Here is a 19,727-nt window from a genome sequence, read left to right as displayed (position 1 = left end):
CAAAAAGCGAAGGGTAAAGGCGGAATTCTCTTCCGTCCTCCTTCACAGGCCGAGAAATCGCAATGACTCGTCCCTGCGGGTGGGCGGAAGATTACAAGAGTTTCTTCCGCAGTGGTCCGGGATAACTTCAAGTCAGTTTATTCTGACCACTCTCTCGCAGGGCTATACTCTCGAGTTTTCCGAGGGCCCCCCCAAGAAGGTTTCTGGTAACAAATACCCCTCGAGATCCAGTAAGGGCCCTGGCCATGATGTCCTCTCTTGAGGAAATGATACAGCAGGGTGTAGTAATCCCAGTGCCAACAAAAGAACAGCAGGAAGGGTTCTATTCTCATGTCTTCCTGGTAAAGAAGCCGACAGGAAAATTTCGATTAATTCTCAATCTAAAGACACTAAACGTAGCCATCAAATACAGAAAGTTCAATATGGACTCAATTTTCACTGTCAGAAATCTGCTGACTCCAGGTTGCTTCATGGTGTCAGTGGATTTAAAGGATGCATACCTGCATATTCCAATCTCGTCCCAGTCCCAGAGGTATCTCAGGTTGGCGGTAAGGATGGAAGGCAGGATTCAGCATCTACAATGCCTTACCTTTCGGGCTATCATCCGCACCCCTAATTTTCACCAAGGTGATGGCAGAGGCCCTAGCTCCGCTTTGACTTCAAGGAATCGCAGTAATTCCTTATTTAGACGATCTGCTATTTTTTGCCCCCTCAAGAGAGGAATTGCAGAGCAATTTAGGCAGAGCATGCAGCCATCTGGAGTCTCTCGGATGGATTCTAAATCTCAATCTTCCCTGAACCCATCTCAGGAGATTCGGTTTCTAGGGTATATAATAAATTCTGTGGATCAAAAGATCTTTCTTCCATGAGAGAAGAAGGAAAAAAATCCAGGATACAGTGTCTTTACTGCAGACCAACCAGCAGCTGACGGTAAGGCAGGTCATGTCAGCTCTGGGTGTTCTGACTTCGTCAATGCCGGCTGTCCAGTGGGCAAGACTACACTTCAGACATCTGCAGGCCTTACTTCTGAGATCTTGGGATCACAATTTAGAACCCCTAGAATCAGAGGTAAAAATTCCAACCCAGGTGAAGAAGTCACTATGGTGGTGGAAGAGGCAGGATATTCTATCGGAGGGGTTAGTCTGGGCTTTTCCAATCAAAAAAAGGCTGACAACCGATGCCAGTTCCTGGGGTTGGGGAGCTCACCTAGGAAAGGGTTTCACTCAGGGAAACTGGTCCAGGAAAGAGGCGACAAAGTCCTCAAACTGGAGAGAGCTCAAGGCGATCGACTTGGCTCTGAAGTCATTTTCTCAGGGTCTTCAGGCTCAGTATGTTCAAATACTAACAGACAATGCCACGGCCGTGGCTTATATAAACAGGCATGGAGGTACAAGGAGCAAATTGCTGCAAGTACTAGCCATGAACATTCTTCAGTGGGCAGAAGGACACTTGCTGTCTCTATCAGCAGTCCACCTAAAGGGGTCTCTGAACTAGGTGGCGGATTTCCTGAGCAGGAACCCGATTCAGGAAGAATGGTCTCTGAACCCAGAAGTTTTCGCTATGATTGCCGAAAAATGGGGGCTGCTAGAGGTGGACCTGTTCGCCTCAAAGGAGAATGCCCTGGTTCTGCAATTTTTTTTTCCCTAAACAATCACGATGGGTCACTAGGGACAGATGCTTTGGCGTATCCATGGAAATTTCATCTTTGCTAAGCTTTCCCCCCCATTCCAGTTAATTCCGTTAGTATTAAGGAAAATTCAGAGGGAAATGGTACCAGTCATCCTAATCACGCCCTTTTGGCCAAGAAGGGCCTGGTTTTCAACCGCTCTGAGAATGGCAGTCAAGCCTTATTGGCATCTGCCCCTCAGGCACAATTTACTGTTGCAAGGTCCCGTAAATCATCCAGAGGTAGCCACTTTGGCGCTCACAGCCTGGTATCTGAAGAGCAGCTCCTAAAAAGCGAGGGTTTTTCCAACCGTTTGATTTCAACACTGTTAACAAGTAGGAAAAAGGTGACTAGGGACATTTATTCCAGGCTCTGGAAGGTCTATAATGGTGTAATTCATCTGCCCAGGACCCAGGGAGTCTTGTTACCATTCTAGAATGTTTACAAGTTGGAGCTGACAAGGGGCTAGCAGTTAGTACCCTGAAGGTGCAGGTTGCTGCGCTAGCAGTGGTCTTGAAAAAGTCTGTGGCCTCGGATCCGTTGGTAACCAGATTCTTTAGAGCTCTTACGAGATCCAGACCAGCACCGCTTAGTTTTTCCTAAATGGGATCTGTCAATAGTCCTTCAGTCTCTAACAAAGAGTTCCTTTGAGCCTTTTAGAGGAAGCGCCACTCAGCTCACGTTTAAGTCAGTGTTTCTGATTGCCATTGCCTCTGCACGCAGGATCAGTGAGCTTAACGCTTTATCAATCAAGGAACCCTATTTGTTTATTTTTCAAGATAGGGTTATACTTAGGACAGACCAGAATCTAAGAAAAAAATCTAAAAAAATCTAATCTAAGAAAAAAATCTAAGGTAGCTTCAGTACGGAATCGTGTTCAGGACATTGTACTTCCAACTTTCTGCCCTAACCCAGCATGGGAGAAGGAGACTTGTTTCCACATGTTGGATGTCAGAAGGACTTTGTTATGTTACTTGGAAAGAACAAAGCTCTTTAGACATTCAGATTCACAGTTTGTGCTATTTTCGGGCAACAGGAAAGGTTGCCAGGTTTCTAAAGTTTCTTTAGCAAGGTGGCTGAAACTATCCATTTCAGAGGCTTATTCGCATGCAGGTGTGTCTCCACCAGCAGGAATTTGTGCACACTCAACAAGAGCACTAGCAGCCACTTGGGCGGAGAGAGCTGGTGCCACCCCTGAACAAATATGCAAGGCGGCAACATGGTCAAGTTTTCACACATTCGTGAAATTTTACAGGCTGGACCAAGCGTCTGCTAATGATCAAGCGTTTGGCAGAAAGGTCCTGCAAGCTATTGTCCCGCCCTAAGGGGGTAAGTCTCTGTTATCCTCTCAGGTGCTGTTCTGAAAGACGCCTTGGGAAAAACCAAGTTAGACTTACCGGTAACTTGTTTTCCAGAAGTCTTTCAGGACAGCAACATCGCTCCCTATTTGTATTTAATATACTATGCTGTGACTAACGTATGTGTTTGTGTTCCAGCTGGGGCCGGAGGTTTCTCTATTACAACTGAGGTATGGGAGGGAGGTGCTTCCCTTTAAAGTTCTGGAGGAAGAAGGTGTTTCCAATTGTCCGGCGGGAGGAGTCACTATCTCTCAGGTGCTGTTCTGCAAGACTTCTGGAAAACAAGTTACCAGTAAGTCTAACTTATCGCGTGTCCCCACAGTCAGCAGCTTCCTATGGGGCACCCGAGCAGAATCATAGCTCCATGTGTCCATTCAGACACATAGCCCCGCCCCCTTTTCCCCCCTGTTGGCTGGCTGACTTTGATTGCTGCAGGAGCCAATAGCGCCGCTGTGGTGTCTCAGACAATCGGGAGGAGTGTCATGGACTGTTTAGACATTCGTGGCCATCGCTGGAGAGAGATGGGGGTGCTCGAGTGGCTGCTACACACAAGGTTTTTTTATCTTAATGTATAGAATGCATTAAGATAAAAAAAAACTTCTGCCTTTACAACTCGTTTAATCTAATGGATGTTCTTTTTATTTCCCCCTCCACATCACAGCCTGCCTCTGGCACACATCCCCTCCACATCACAGCCTGCCTCTGGCACACATCCCCTCCACATCACAGCCTGCCTCTGGCACACATCCCCTCCACATCACAGCCTGCCTCTGGCACACATCCCCTCCACATCACAGCCTGCCTCTGGCACACATCCCCTCCACATCACAGCCTGCCTCTGGCACACATCCCCTCCACATCACAGCCTGCCTCTGGCACACATCCCCTCCACATCACAGCCCGCCTCTGGCACACATCCCCTCCACATCACAGCCCGCCTCTGGCACACATCCCCTCCACATCACAGCCCGCCTCTGGCACACATCCCCTCCACATCACAGCCCGCCTCTGGCACACATCCCCTCCACATCACAGCCCGCCTCTGGCACACATCCCCTCCACATCACAGCCCGCCTCTGGCACACATCCCCTCCACATCACAGCCTGCCTCTGGCACACATCCCCTCCATATCACAGCCCGCCTCTGGCACACATCCCTTCCACATCACAGCCCGCCTCTAGGGCGCCCCCCAGCCCAGACTATGGAATACAGGCACACCATGTCTGTACTGTGTCCTGTAACCCCACTATCGGGAAAATGAGGGGGCATGGTCACGTAACACAACCAATTAAATAACCTGCATAGTTATAACTGTATTAGAAAGTGTCTATAACACTATGTTCTGAGCTACTTTTTTTAACCTCAAAGTGTGTGTGCACAGTTAATAGTGTGGGTTTTTTTTCTTTCTCTATTGTATTTTCCAGTGCACATCCATATTTTGGGATAGTATTGCTCAGTTAAAGGCCATATTCACACCATAATGCAGTGCTCCATTTTTGTGTGTCGGAGCCTGTTGCTTTTAGGCAGTCCAGTCAAAATGAATAGACTGTAACACACCTTAACGCATGAAAATGTGGGTCCTTCTACTTTTTGCTTTCCAGTGCAAGCATATTACTTACATTGTGGTTTAGTTTAATGGTTGAGGATGCAATGCAAAGTTGATAGTACCACGACGTGATAGTGTACTTGGGCCCTTGATTAGGAAATTTATTTCCTTTATGCTGTGGTTTTTTTATTTAATTTTTTTTTATTTATTTATTTTTTTTATTTTTAGGATATTGAAGATCTTGATCATTATGACATGAAGGAGGAAGAGCCAGTCGATGGCAAGAAGTCAGAGGATGAAGGCATTGAAAAAGAAAATCTTGCCATCTTGGAAAAGATCCGAAAGAATCAAAGGCAGGACCACCTAAATGTGAGTAACAAATCATCGGATGTCAAAATGTATAAAACTGTAGCCCTTATAAAATGTGTTTTTGTTATTGAAATTTGTTAGAGGAGCTAAGGTACCTTTTTTACATCATACATTCACACAGTTTATTGAACAAAAGGCTTGTCTCCAGGTATCTTAAGGCCCCTTTCACACTGGGGCGGTGGGGGCGTCGGCGGTAAAACAGCGCTATTTCTAGCGCTGTTTTACTGTCGTTTTTGCGGTGGTATTCGGCCGCTAGCAGTGCGGTTTTAACCCCCGCTGGCGGACGAAAAAGGATTAAAACCGCTCGCATAGCACGGCATTGATTTCAGTGGGCAGGAGCGGTGAATACACCGCTATTCACCGCTCCAAAGATGCGGCTTGCAGGAGTTTTTTTCCTTCTCCTGCCAGCGCACCGCTTCAGTGTGAAAGCCCTCGGGCTTTCACACTGAACAAACAGTAGAGGCTGTTTTGGGTCAGTTTGCAGGCGGTATTTTTAGCGCAATAACGCCTGCAAACCGCCCCAGTGTGAAAGGGCTCTAATGGTTAGACATTCCATTCCAACATACAGTCAGTAATTATAAACAATCTAGTTATAAATACATAAACCTTCTAAAATCCTTATAACTTACTAATTTTATAAATATACCATACATTTATAACTCTATTTGAGAGATCCCTCACAACTTCCCATATTCCATTTGGTATTAAATGAGCATTGAAACCCCCTTGTGTAATCTATATCTTGCCACCCCTTTTTAATGTGTGATCTTTAAAAATAAAAATCCATCTATTAGTTTCCATAGACTTGAACCCTCTTCTGCTTGTGCATTTTATTATTCCCTCCCACAATAACCAAAAAATAAAATAAGAGTCTGTTAGGTTGTTCGGGTGTAGCACATATCTCTAAATAATTATGGCAGGATCAACTCTGGAGTGTGTAACCATTTTACCCCAGAGTTTTATAAATTTATCTAGGCATCCTCTGTGTTGATAAACCACATGTTCTCTTTTTAGGACTTAATTTACTGATTTTACTCACAAAGAATAAGTTTGGGGGAGCCATGGGAATCCATTTCTGCGCTATCAACTTTTGCGCCATATACAGCAAATGGATAATCGCCATATACATCTGAGGGCTATAAAACTCTCCATCCAACCACCCCAATACACATATCTAGACTCCATCAGAACATTAGTTCTGAAAACTTTGTTAACAGTATCCAGGACTAAGGTCCAATAGCTAACCAACTTGGGACATCTCCACATCATATGCACAAATGTACCAACATCCCTTTTCTCATCGTGGGGCATAAGGTGGTATCCCAATTATGGTACTTAAAAAATTTCTGAGCTATAGGGCTACAATAGCTAATCCGCAACTGAAGACCCCCATGCGGACGACGGTTCGGGTATGGGAGCAGGTGACAGGCTATTAAAAAAAAAAAAAAAGAGGGACCCGGTCTCATCACACACCTCGTTGTGGGGTAATCTCAGATTATCGCACCTCAGATCCATTCCCGACCCTAGTGTTTGGCGAAATATGGGTTTGTGACCATACAGCAAATTCTGTCAGCTGGAAGTCTGCTCCCTTTCCTTACGTTGTGTTCCGCATTTGGACTACACTCATGGATTTTATTTCATTACCTGCAACTAAAGCATGCAATACAGGCACAATTTCCCAGACAAGTTCATGTAGAACCTCATTTAGTTGAAAGGTTTCTAACCTTCCGTAATGCAGATAGAATTCTGTCTTCGAAATATTTTCGCATCACAGTGGTGAGACAAATGAGGCCTCCCCCTTATTTCTAACCTGGAAGGAGAATATTCCTATCCTCACGGAGGAAGACTGGGACACAGGACTGCAGGAATATATATCTCTACGATAATCTCCTAGAGATAGATTTATCCAACTTAAATTTATTCATATGGCCTACTACACCCCTTAGCGCCTCTTTGATATTTCCCACACATTCAGAGATATGCCCTAAATGTCAACAGGCAGTTGGGACATACTTTCAAAATCTGGGAGGCGGTGGTACTTGAAATGAACATGATTGCAGAACTCTGACATTGGATCCCAAGGTGCTTCTCCTGGGGATTGGGGACTCAGTGGCTCAATCCTACCCATAAGAAAGGACTGTTATTCTATGTTTTTATGCCAGGAAGGTTATTTGGGGGGGGGGGGGCAAGATCACTTCAGTTGTGACCCTAGATCCCAACTTTTTTTTTTTTTCTCTCCCTGACTGGGGGCCTTAGGAGCTAAAATTTAAGGCATTGGGAACAGAGCCCTTAGAGGGTGTACACCTGGCGGCTTTGAATATTTGGCTACTACTTGGCTCTTTGGCAGTCAGGGCTACTTGCATCTCCCCTAATAAGCCCATATTCTCTCTGCTTAGTTACTGCCCCCTCTCCCCTTCCCCCTCGCCCCCTATTTTCTCTTCTTTCTCCTGCCCTATACTATGAACCCAGACTCCTAGCTGTTGGAGATCAGTTTGATCCATAACTACAGAGGATGTGCTGCCTCCAGGGTGTACTAGAGAGTTGCTTGACTCACCCTAAGAACTGAATAACTACCCTTACATTAGTCAACTTTTAATAGATCTTGATCCACTTTCTATTTTACCTGGCTTACATGGCTCATTCTAATTTTATTGTTTAGTATCTTATGATTGATCCTTTGTTGGTAGCTCATTTTGGTGTATTATATGTATGTACCTCACTGTTTTTGTAACTACGCTTTGAACTTTATTACTTTTTCAATAAAAAGTTTTTCAAAGTTTCTGAGGGATATAATCTGCATGATGTATAATAAAAAGTTGGGTAAGTCTCTGAGATGCAGAAAGATACTTGCCTTACATTTATTAAGAACATTGGACCATTACTCATCACTAAGGGGCTACTGTCTGTTTGCCAATATGATTTTTCTAATTTTCTGTAACAAAGCACTATACAGCTTTATTTGTCCCTGCTTAGAAGTTGCTACTAGACTTTGGTTATAAATTGTGGGTGTAATATAAACCCAAGGGGTCAATCTTGACTGTTTTGAATAGCATGACGGCGCTGTAAATATAGGAAATATCTTTTCTTTATCATACATCACGGAACACAGAGCAGCTATAGTAATTTACTATCTGGGTTATATGCCACCTATAAGTGAATGGACACTGACACACCCAAAAGACAGGAAGTCCCCCCTCTTTATAACCCCTTCCAATACAGGAAGTACCTCAGTATTTTTTCGCCAGTGTCTGCAAGGTGGTGGTCACTGATGTGTTACATGTGCTCTTGGAGCATACTTGGAGGTCTGGACGGTTCTATTAAGAATCATGGATTTCAATCGGATCTATTCGAAAAAGCCAAAATGGATGGTACCCAAGCCTCATTGGAAGGAGAAAAGATTCCTCAAGGTTTGCCTGTAATGCAGCCTTATGGCGCTGGACCCTGCGTAACGGAGCCCTGTGCATTGTTTGTTCTAACCAAGGTGCTTTCCTGCAGGGTGCTATACAGGTCCAGGGGAGTGGACACCAGATTAAGGGTGGACCCAGTCTCTGAAGGTCTCTTAAGACAAAGCTCAACCGTGATGGTTGAAGATGGAACTCCTATTATGTTCAGAGTCCTGCAGCAGGAATAGTAAGTCTGCATTTGTTTGCAGTTTCTCTTTTTCAAAAGGAGTTCTGACAGTCTGTTCTCCCGGTGCCCACTGGGAGCTGCTGTTTAATTATGCTATTTACTGCTTACTCATGTGGGTTGTTTCTCCTCCAGCCACTAGAGGGCGCAGGCTCAGTATGGCCTATTTCTATATAGGCAGGAAGTGCGGCCATGCCATGTGGCAACAGGTTCAGTAGGCCTCTGGAGACATAGCAGAAGCCCATGGATACTAACAAAGTGTGAGTACTTACTATGGGAGAACTGTGTGACCGACAAGTCATTATATGCTGCATATTTACTGCTTATCTGGGGGGACTGTACAACTGTAAGTCCATACACCCCTGGATGGTTAGCAGTTAACTTTTAAAGTGTTGTTGCTGCTCTGTAGGCAGGTGCAGCATAGTATACATGCTTGCAAACTTGTTTAAATGCATGTTTAAATATACACGTTTGGAAAAACATGAGCATGAGTGCATTTTACGGAGTTGTATCTCCAGTATAGTGCATATGTGCTTGGTCAAATCCTGCAGCACTAGCATGGGGCCAACTGCAGTTAAACAGGTGCTTGCATGCAAACTAGCTGGAATGCACGGTTGCTGAAGATGCATGTTTTTACATATTCACATAAATATACATGGTTGCACAAGGATGCACGGGGGTTCGTGGTTGCACAAGGATGCACGGGGGTTCGTGGTTGCACAAGGATGCACGGGGGTTCGTGGTTGCACAAGGATGCACGGGGGTTCGTGGTTGCACAAGGATGCACGGGGGTTCGTGGTTGCACAAGGATGCACGGGGGTTCGTGGTTGCACAAGGATGCATGGTGGTTCGTGGTTGCACAAGGATGCATGTTTATACATGTCTGCATAGATAAGTGTTGCGTAACGTTGCATAAACACGTTTCATAAACGCATGCTTGCTTATTGCGAAAATGCTTGTTTCCATGGGCACCTGTTGCATGAATGCGCGTGTACAGCGCACGCTTTCATATTTTGACTAAATGCATAGTTTAAGCACATGCTTCCATAAATGCATGCTTCCATAGATGCATATTGCTTAAGCACATGCTGGCATATTTTCATTTGTACTGCCTACGTATGTTTATTTACATTAAGCTGTATACGTATGTACTTGTGTTCTGGGCTACATACATATGTGCTTATTTGCATAGGACTACATGCATATGGGCTTATTTGCCTGGGTGCTTGTTTGCCAGGGGGCACATGCGTGTGTGCTTATTGACCTTGTACTGCATACATAAATGCATGAATTGCAAGAATACTTGTATACCTGCATGTTTGCAAACCTAAGGGGTTGCATAGAGGTAAACCTACATTGTTTTATGCCTTCATCCTTGGGAGGACTGTACATTAGGTTGGATAATGTAGTTGCTGCATTATTTACCAGTTAAATGGTTCCAGAAAAGAGGCAGCCGGGGGAAGCAGACACTACGCTCTCAGGTTCAGGGATGCGGCGGTGTCCACATTTCCTGATGGACAGTGGTGTCGGATGCATCTGAGCCACTGTGATTGGCATTGCAGTGTTTCCTGTCACATTCATTTTCCGTCAGCCTACAGCCGCATCAGCTTTATCACGCCTGATCTCGGTTGATCGAAGCCTAAACCGGATCAAGCTTGGTTAGTATATAGATGGGAGACTGCCCAGGGATACCAGATGCTGTAAGCTTTCCCCGTCTGGGTGAGGGAGGCATCTGAGGCTGCTGTGTTTTGAGAGCATCTCGGGCCAGAATATCTTAGGGCAGTCTCTGAGGTGGTTTGTTCCATCTTTAGCCGGCATAAACCTGGTAGGTTAAGTGCAACTCTTTGTGACAGACACAGACAGTCCCGAGTCGTCGTTCTTTTGCCATGTATTTGCTCTTGGAGCAGAAGTTATGGGATCATTAATTTGGAACAATTAAATGGTAGCAGTTCCAATGCCAAATAGGGACATGAGGTCTATCTTAAGATCTCAAGCAGCTGAACAGCCTTCTGTTTCAGATAGGTTAGACTGTTCAGTGATGACCTCTCTGCAAGAGGTAGATTTCGAGGTCCATAATCATCTGTGAATGCACATCTTCATGTGGCAGTTTGTTTCCAAGCTCACCAAAGATTTCTGTAATTGCAGTGGAAAGACTTTTTTTTGTGAATCTTCCCCTTGTGTTGGCCACAGCTCCAGAGGGTTCACAAAGCGTTTAGCCCCAGTGCGGGGCTTGCTGAAGACACCTTAGTACTCTTTACCTCAGTCTTTGCTCAGGAAGCACTCAATTCCAGGTGTTCCTTCGATATATTTCTACAGGAGGAAGCAATGTTTAGGTCCGAGCACATTCTCTACATATACACCCCTACTCCAGGTCTTGGTAGAGGTTCATTCTCTGTCTGGAACTTGAAGATCCAGGCATTGCTGGAAGGCTCTGTTTGCAGGGTGTTGCAGAGCAAAATTGGCTCGATACACAGACATAGCGAGTCCTGTGGTGGTTGCTCCTTGGACACTCCCAGTTCAGCGGGACCTGATAGTCTTGAGTCTTGTATCTCCGCACTGTTGAGCCCCTGGAAGCCAGCTTTGGGGAACTTAAATTACAGGACTTAAAAATATTTTTTTTGCCTGGAGTGAAGCCAGGAAGTGGCATCCGCAGAAATGTGTGGGTGGGAGATTTTCTTTGGTGGAGTTTGGCCTTAAGTACCGTTAAGGGTCAGAGCTCGTCCCTAGCCATTTTTTTTCTAGGGGCCATTGTTTCTCACTCCCTGTTTCATACCTCATACAGCGTGTAACTTGGACAGTCCCGCCTGTCGGGCCATTCTTGTGTCCTTGGTACTTGATCTTCTGTCCTTGCAGAGGCTACTTTTTGAACCAATCAGGGGATTCTGTTGGTCCTTTTATCTTAGAAGGTGGCTTCTTTGGTTGCTATCACTTCACGAAGTGGAGTGTCAGAGTTGACGGCTCTTTCATGCAAGGAGTCGTTCTTGGTTTCGCATCAGAATCCTTTTTTATTGCCTAAAGTGACATCTAGTTTTCACTTGAATCAGGACCGTGTCTTGCCTTTTATTTTTCTCCTAATCCACAGTCAGCAGGAAAAAAATCGCTACCTACTCTAGAGGTAGTTCAGATGCTTAGGGTCTACTTGAGTTGTCGGCACAAGTCAGAAATCCTAGTTTGTGCTACCAGAAGAGCCCAGGAAGGGCAGGCGGCATCCAGGTCGAAATATTTAGCAGTGGATCTGACAGTTTATCAATGATACCTATAGTTTAACCTCTTGACATCCGTCATATGACGGCCTCACCTTTCAGGGGTTATATCTGAATGATGCCTGAGGCTACAGACATCATTCAGATACCTGCATTTTCAGCCGGCGATTCCATACACCGTAAGAACGATCATAGCGGGTGTTCCGCCGCTTGACCGTTCTTACGGGCGGCGAGAGGGGGCGTCCCCCCTCCCGCCGCCCTTCGGTGATTCTACCGAGCCGGATAGCGGATCTGCCGGCACCGGATGTAGATCAGAAAGATTTCCGGCGGACCAGATGGTCGCCGGAGTCTCTATGATCGTTCGGAGACCGGGCGTGATGCTATGAAGTCACGCCCTGCCTCTGCATTCAAAAAAACGGCGCGGCTTTGGGTGGGAAGCGGTGATTTTTTTTTTTTTTTAGGCTTCCCAGCCTAGTGGTGAGATGTGGGGTCTTATTGACCCCATATCTCACTATTAAGAGCACCTGTCATGTTATATTCCTATTACAAGGGATGTTTACATTCCTTGTAATAGGAATAAAAGTGATCAAAAAAATTTTTTTTTTTTTAAAGTGTCAAAATAAAAATTTTTAAGTAAAATTAACAATTAAAAAAAAAAAAAAAAAATTTTTAAGCGCCCCTGTCCCCGTGAGCTCGCACGCAGATGTGAACGCATACGTAAGTCCCGCCCACATATGAAAAAGGTGTTCAAACCACACATGTGAGGTATCGCCACGAACGTAGGAGCGAGAGCAATAATTTTGGCCCTAGACCTCCTCTGTAACTCAAAACATGTAACCAGTAAAAAATTTTAAAGCTTCGCCTATGGGGATTTTTAAGTACCAAAGTTTGGCGCCAATCCACGAGTGTGTGCAATTTTGAAGCGTGACATGTTAGGTATCTATTTACTCAGCGTAACTTCATCTTTCACACAATGCAAAAAAATTTGGCTAATTTTGCTGTTTTGTCTTTTTTTTTTTTTAAAGCATGAAACTGTTTAAAAAAAAACGCGTTTGAAAAATTGCTGCGCAAATACCGTGCAAGATAAAAAGTTGCAATGACCGCCATTGTATTCTCTAGGGTCTCTGCTAAAAAAAAACATAATGTTTTGTATATAATGTTTGGGGGTTCTATGTAATTTTATAGCAAAGAAATGATGATTTTTGACATGTAGGAGCGAAGTGTCAGAAATGGCCTGGATGCAAAGTGGTTAAATGGCAAAAAAAGCTCTTCCTTTTTTTTTTTTTTTTTTTTTCTGGGGAGAGATTCTCTACTCCGGTGTGGGAGTATCTTGGGCCATCCATCATTGGGTGTAGGTGGCTCAGGTGTAGAAGACCACTATTTTGATCTTTTGTTTATACATCTACAGGGTTTTTACCAGGTCGATGTCAATCACGTAGAAGATACTACCTTTTGGCCTCAGCGTATTACAAATGGCAGAGTAGGTCCTTCTTTGGTGGCAGTTAATATGATGATGGTGTCTCCCTCCCCTCAGGGACATTGCTTTGGGACATCCCAGATAGTAATTACTATAGCTGCTCTGTGTCCCGTGATGTTCAATAAAGAAAATAGGATTTTTTCCTACAGCTTACCTGTAAAATCCTTTTCTTGGAGTACATCATGAGACACTGAGGTCCCTCCCCTCTTTTGGGAATTGCTTGCTACAAAACTGAGGTAGACACTGGCGAAAAAATACTGAGGTACTTCCTGTATTGGAAGGGGTTATAAAGAGGGGGGACTTCCTGTCTTTTGGGTGTGCCAGTGTCCATTCACCTATAGGTGGCTTATAACCCAGATAGTAATTACTTATAGCTGCTCTGTGTCCCATGATGTACTCAAAAGGATTTTACTGGTAAGCTGTAGGAAGAAAAACTATTTTTGATGGCAAGACAAATTCCTTCTGCAAAGTGTGAATCTTTCAAAAATTGACTATCGTATAACTGCAGGATGTACACTAGACCTCTCTGTGACCAATAATTAAATCCTTGCAATTTTAATAACTCCAGGTAATTAAAATTCTGAAATATTTGGGTGTAATCAGTATACCTGTTCTGAAAATATTTAATCCTATTTATTACCTTATCCTTAATGACGAATGTGGGGTACTCCATAAATCCTCCTAAATTCACCCGCCTCTAAACGATCTATCAACTTTTTAACTAAAAGTACCGTAGATGATTTTCTAATTGGCTTGATGCTCAAATACTCATCCTTCCCCGTTAAATGCTGGAGCTGTGGGGACAGATGATATAAAAATGGACTGGGAACAGCCAGCCCACCAGTCTCTTTGGCTTCCTGCAATGTTTCTAGATTAATATGCGAGTTGCCCTTTTTTCCAAGTAAGCATACAAAATTGTGTTCAGTTGTTTAAAAAAAGACATGGGAAGCCACATCGAACCATTATGTAAAACCTAATATTAGTTGTGGCACCCATATCATTTTAAATGAGGTTTATCCTCCCGGCCTTTGAAAGTGGTGGTTTACACCAACTTGTGCCTTTCTGTTTTATTTAATAATTAGTGGGTTAATATTTGACTCTACGTACTTGGAGATATCACCATGCATGGTGATTCCTAAATACACAAATGTTTCTACCATGTTTTATCTGAGAAACCCTTGACAGCAAGGGATCCCTAAGAGGCTCAATTGGCAGGAGAGTAAACTTATTCCAGTTTTTCATTTTAAACCTAAATACAGCCCAAATAATTTAATAAGGGACATCAAACATTCTAGAGATGCAGTAGTATGGCCCAAAAATACCAAAGCGTCATCTGTGTATAATGCCAAATTTTCCTCCATCTCGCCTCTCCACAATCACACTATTTGTGGATCACCCTGTATAGCTCCCGCCAACTGCTCTAAAGTCAAGGCAAATAAAAGAAAGCTGACATCCCCGCCTCATACCTCTACTCAATATAAATTGTGTAGATAGAGTATTCAATCATTCTAAGATGAGAACTCTATTCCACTCCTCCTTAACGGCATCTAAAGACAAGATGGTTCTGTTATAAAAAGCATTTACTATATAAATTAAAGTAAATAGTGGCACTGATGACTAACACAGGTGCTTTGCAGCCTAGAAATAATGAAGACTTTGAAAGAAGCAGGTATATGGACCTCCCATGTAAACACTGGTCTGAGTTGACTGCCAAACAATATGAGCTTATCTCTGCCTTTTGTATCTATTAAATTGTTTACCATCTATGATTATAAAAAAAGCTAATGCTTAGTAAATGTACAAAGGTCCTTTTTTTTTTTTTTTTTAATGAACACAACACAATCACGTTGATGCAAAACATAGACCTCAACAAATGTACGGCTCTTATTCATGCTTGCACTGCTGTGAATGTGACAGTCTCCTAGATTTCTCCGGTTTAGACCTCATGCACACAAGGGCATTTGCCCAGCTCTCTGCCTTTCCTCATGCCAGCAGCACTTTGGCAGAAAAAACACTTGATGCATATAAAAAAATTTAGACATGTTAGCACTTGGGCGTTTATATCATTTTGGCTAGAAGTTCTCTATTCTGGCCATTGAAATTAATTACTAAAGTGCTTGAGGGGCCTAGCGTTAACATGCATGCTGGCAGTGGGGATTTATTTTTCTGCTAAATGCCCCTACCACTAGGCGCCTATTGTGCATGGACACATAGGCTAACGTGGTGGGGCATTCAGAGGCAGAAAAAAAAATGCCAAACACGGGTAAGGGCCCCTTGCACAAGGGCATTATAATTTACTGGTTTTTGTTTACTCGTGACGCACGTGTGCAAGGGGCCAAAAACTGTAAAGACCTGAGTAATGTTAAGTATAGACGAGTAAAGGTGTGCAAGAGTATAGACTAGTCAAATTCTTCTTCATGGGTAGTATTGTAATTAGAGGTCGACTGATATATTGGCCGATATTTGGCTTTTTTAAGCCAATTATAACTTCTTCGGTGGGACTTGCAAATGACTTCTGTAATAGAAGTCAATGCAAGTTTCCTGAGGTTATCTGTGGAGAGGATTCTCTCCTCCCTGGGCAGCCTGCCAAGTCTGATAAGAAGATACATTGTATCTTTTCAAGTTCTTTTAAGTTCTCAGTTTAACCATTTAAAGACTAAATCTTTTCTGACACTTGTTGCTTACAAGTAAAAATCCTGTATTTTCTGCTAGAAATTCACTTAGAACCCCCAAACACTTTATATATATATATATATATGTAATTTTTAGCAGAGACCCTAGGGAATAAAATAGCGGTTGTTGCAATATTTTATGTCACACGGTAAAATTAATAAAAAAAAGCAGTAAAGTTAGCCCATTTTTTTTCGTCCAAAAGTTTTGATTACCTGTTTTTGTGTATTTAATATTTAAGATATAGTTTTTTTTTTTTTTTAATCTAAATTATACATAGAAGTGAACTGATTGGAGGTTTGTTTTGTTTAATAAATGTTTAAATGTAAAAAATTTTCTGTATCACTTATTACTTAAGGTTGCTTTCACACTGGAGCGGGCATGCGTTGACGGTAAAACGCTGTTAGTTTTAGCGGCGCTATTCAGCTGCCAACGGGGCACTTATAACCCAGCTAGCGGCCGAGGAAGAGGTTAAATGCGCCCATGGAGCGCTGCTGCCAAAACGCTTTGCAGGCACTTCAGCAGCGGTGCGCATTCATTTTAATGGGCAGGAGTGGTGAAGCAGCGGTATACACCACTCCAAAGATGCTGCTTGCAGGACTTTTTTTTTTTTTTTTTTAACATCCTGGCATCGCATCGCCTCAGTGTGAAAGCACTCGGGCTTTCACACTGAGACTGCAGGGGAGCCACTTTACAGGCGCTATTTTTAGCCCAAAAGCGCCTGAAAAACGCCCCAGTATGAAAGGGGTCTAACTGTTAGATTTTATGAGATGAAGGGGAAAAAAAAATCGGCCTAATATGTCGGCCCAAAAAAATCGGCATCATATATCGGCCACCGCGATTCTAAATATCGGCATCGGCCAGAGAAAAACCCATATCGGTCGACCTCTAATTGTAATATACTCTCATAAACAACCCCTTCCTGCAGACCGCACACATATATATGCGGCCTCACAAAAGGTTTTTTTGTTTTGTTTTTTTTGCCTCTTGTGGCCGCACATGTGTATTTCCTTTTGTGCTGGGAGTGTGCCACACACACACACACACACACACACACACACACACACACACACACACACACACACACACACACACACTCTCCAGGCACAGAGACCGGTCTCCCACTAGGGCCCCCGAGTCTCGTACTAATGATTGGGACCCAGGACTCTCGGTTTCGGGTCACCATATGGTTGTGATTGGCTGTCACACTGAGCCTGCCCCTGTGTTTACGTCCTCCTCTAAATGAAGAGAAAAATACTTTGTATTTTCTGCTTCTTGCAGCAGAGGGAAATGTAAACGAACCAAAGTGCGTAAAAAGAAAAAATAAAGAGTAACAAGGTTTGTCAGGGTTAGGCCCCTTTCACACAGGGCGGATCCGCTCAGCGGGAGATGGCTCAGTTGATCCCCCGCTGAGCCGACGGATGACAGGACCGTCTCTGCTCGCTGTGCAGGGATGGACCTGCCAGAGCCCCGCTGTCCTCTATGCCAGATCGGAAGAAAACTGATCCGCCTGTCAGTTTTCATCCGATCTGCTGGACGGATGGCGAAATGTATTGCCATACGTCTGTTTTGAGCAGATTTGACCGGATGGCAGGCGGGTGTCAGTGGACACATTTCTGCTGACATCCGCCAGCCCATACAAGTCGATGGGTGGCCTGCTCAGATCTGCCTGAAAAAGGACAGTCAGATCTGAGCTGGCTTATTGTGTGAAAAGGGGCCTTAGTCTTAAGGTCGGGGGCCGACGTCATGGTCTGCATATTTTGGGTAGAATTTAAGTGTTTGTTTTTTTTTAGACAGGATTAAAGGAAAAAGTGCACCATTGTTTCTGGGCTATACTACGGGTACAAACTACTACCAATACACGTTTGTGATATCTCTGCGATCGTCAGGAGCAGGAGAATTTATTTTTGGTTCTTTGGTGGTAAATTATGATAACCGCAAGAATTATACAGCTAAATTTTTTTTTTTTTTTTTTACTTTTTTTTTGGGCCAGTTTTTCTTTTAATGATAAAAAAAAAAAAAAAAAAAGATAGCCGTTACTCTTTACCACCAAAAAGCCCAATTCTGTCCTGAAACAAAACTAGGTATAATCAAGCTCAATCCACCCGGATACACAAAGTAGTTGTAACGATAGGTACAATTTTACTAACGCAGTTTTAACAGTTAGTTGCAGAATTGTGCTTGGGCATTAACAGTTGTATTACCCTTGGGCATGAAGTGGTTAAACGAGCAAACATGCGGGTAAATTACTGCACTCAAATGTAAATGTTTCTATTTTTGTTTTTACTGCTCTCTATTCAACCCTGTATTACTGATCTTTACTCAGCTGTGTGTCCCATAGACAACAATGCATGTCATTTTAGATTAGTAAAAAAAACTCTGCATTTTTTTACTCCTGTGTGCAACAGCCTTAAAGCGGCATTTTTAACGCTCAGTGTGCATGAGGCCATTAACCTTTTGCCCACTGGGCACTTATACCCCCTTCCTAACCAGGCCAATTTTCACCTTTCAGTGCTCTCACTTGGAATGACAATTACTCAGTCATGCAACACTGTACCCATATGAAATTTTTGTCCTTTTTTTCACACAAATCGAGCTTTCTTTTTGGTGGTATTTAATCACCACTGGGTTTTTTATTTTTTGCGCTATAAGCTCTGGTTCACATTGGTGCGTTTTGACATGTCAAATCGTTGGGAATTGCTGGTAATGGCACCGTCCTAATCAGTGCGACGCTGCATTTGCTGTGCCGCACTGATTTAAAAAAGTCGTTTCTGTACTACTTTTTGCGAATTTTTTTTTTTTTTGTGCGATTTCCATTGACATCTGTGCAGAGACCTGCACAGATGTCTGTGCAATCGCCGCAGAAATTGGGACTGACATGCGGGAGTGAAATTGTGCAAGATCAGCTGAACTCGCTCAGCTTCATTCCCGCAGCTCAGTGTGAACCTGGGCTAAATAAAAAAAGACCTAAAATTTGGTAAAGATTTTTTGTTTTTTTTTTTTGTTTTTTTTCTTCATAAATTTTGGCAAATTTTTATACTGCTATGTCTTTGGTAAAAAATAACCCAAATCGGTGTAGATTTGGTCTTTTGTGAAAGTTAGTCTACAAGCTATGGTGCCAATCATTAAAAATTGATCACGCTGGATGTACTGACAGCCTATCATTGTTTGAGACACTAACAAGCCAGGACAGTACAAAATACCCCCCAAATGACTCAATTTTCGAAAGTAGACATTCCAAGGTATTTAGTAAGGGGCATAGTGAGGGTTTTTTTTTTTTGTAATTTTTTTCCCACAATTCTTTGCAAAATTTAAGATCATTTTTTTCCCACAAAATTGTCATTAACAGGTTATATCTCTAACATGGCATATGCATACTTGCAACTACACTATGAAACACATTCTGCTACTCCTCCTCAGTATGGCGATATCACATGTGTGAGACTTTCACAGCCTGGCCGCATACAGAGGCCCAACATTCAAGGAGCACCGTCAGATAAATTACACATTTAATTTCTTGACTACCTATTACACTTTTGAAGGCCCTGGAGCAGCAGGACAATGGAAATGTCCAAAAAAATTGCCCCATTTTGGAAAGCAAACACCCAACACATAATCTAGGAGGCAGAGTCTTTTGAACATGTCATATTTTTTTTTTCACACAAGTTTTTGCAAAATGTGGAAAGACAATGAAAATGCATTTTTACTTTATTTTTTTTTATACAAAGTTGTCAATTTATAAGATATTTCTAACACGAGGCATGTACATAGCAACAATTACACCCCAAAACACATTCTGCTACTCCTAGT

At 43.2% G+C, this 19,727-nt stretch overlaps 1 protein-coding gene across 1 annotated transcript in view; it reads left to right on the top strand.

The window, feature by feature from the left end:
- The window catches only part of UBE2Q2 (ubiquitin conjugating enzyme E2 Q2), a 110,614-nt gene that overhangs the window by 74,694 nt on the left and 16,193 nt on the right, over positions 1 to 19,727 (top strand). The window contains exon 5 of the mRNA XM_073619213.1: positions 4,800 to 4,940. Coding sequence (XP_073475314.1) covers positions 4,800 to 4,940 — 141 coding nt within the window. The remainder of the gene's footprint in view (positions 1 to 4,799; positions 4,941 to 19,727) is intronic.

The sequence above is a fragment of the Aquarana catesbeiana genome, linkage group LG03 (genome assembly GCF_042186555.1).
Source record: "Aquarana catesbeiana isolate 2022-GZ linkage group LG03, ASM4218655v1, whole genome shotgun sequence".
NCBI lineage: Eukaryota > Metazoa > Chordata > Amphibia > Anura > Ranidae > Aquarana > Aquarana catesbeiana.
Note: the sequence above shows the minus strand (reverse complement) of the source record. Positions and strands in the feature narration are given on the sequence as shown.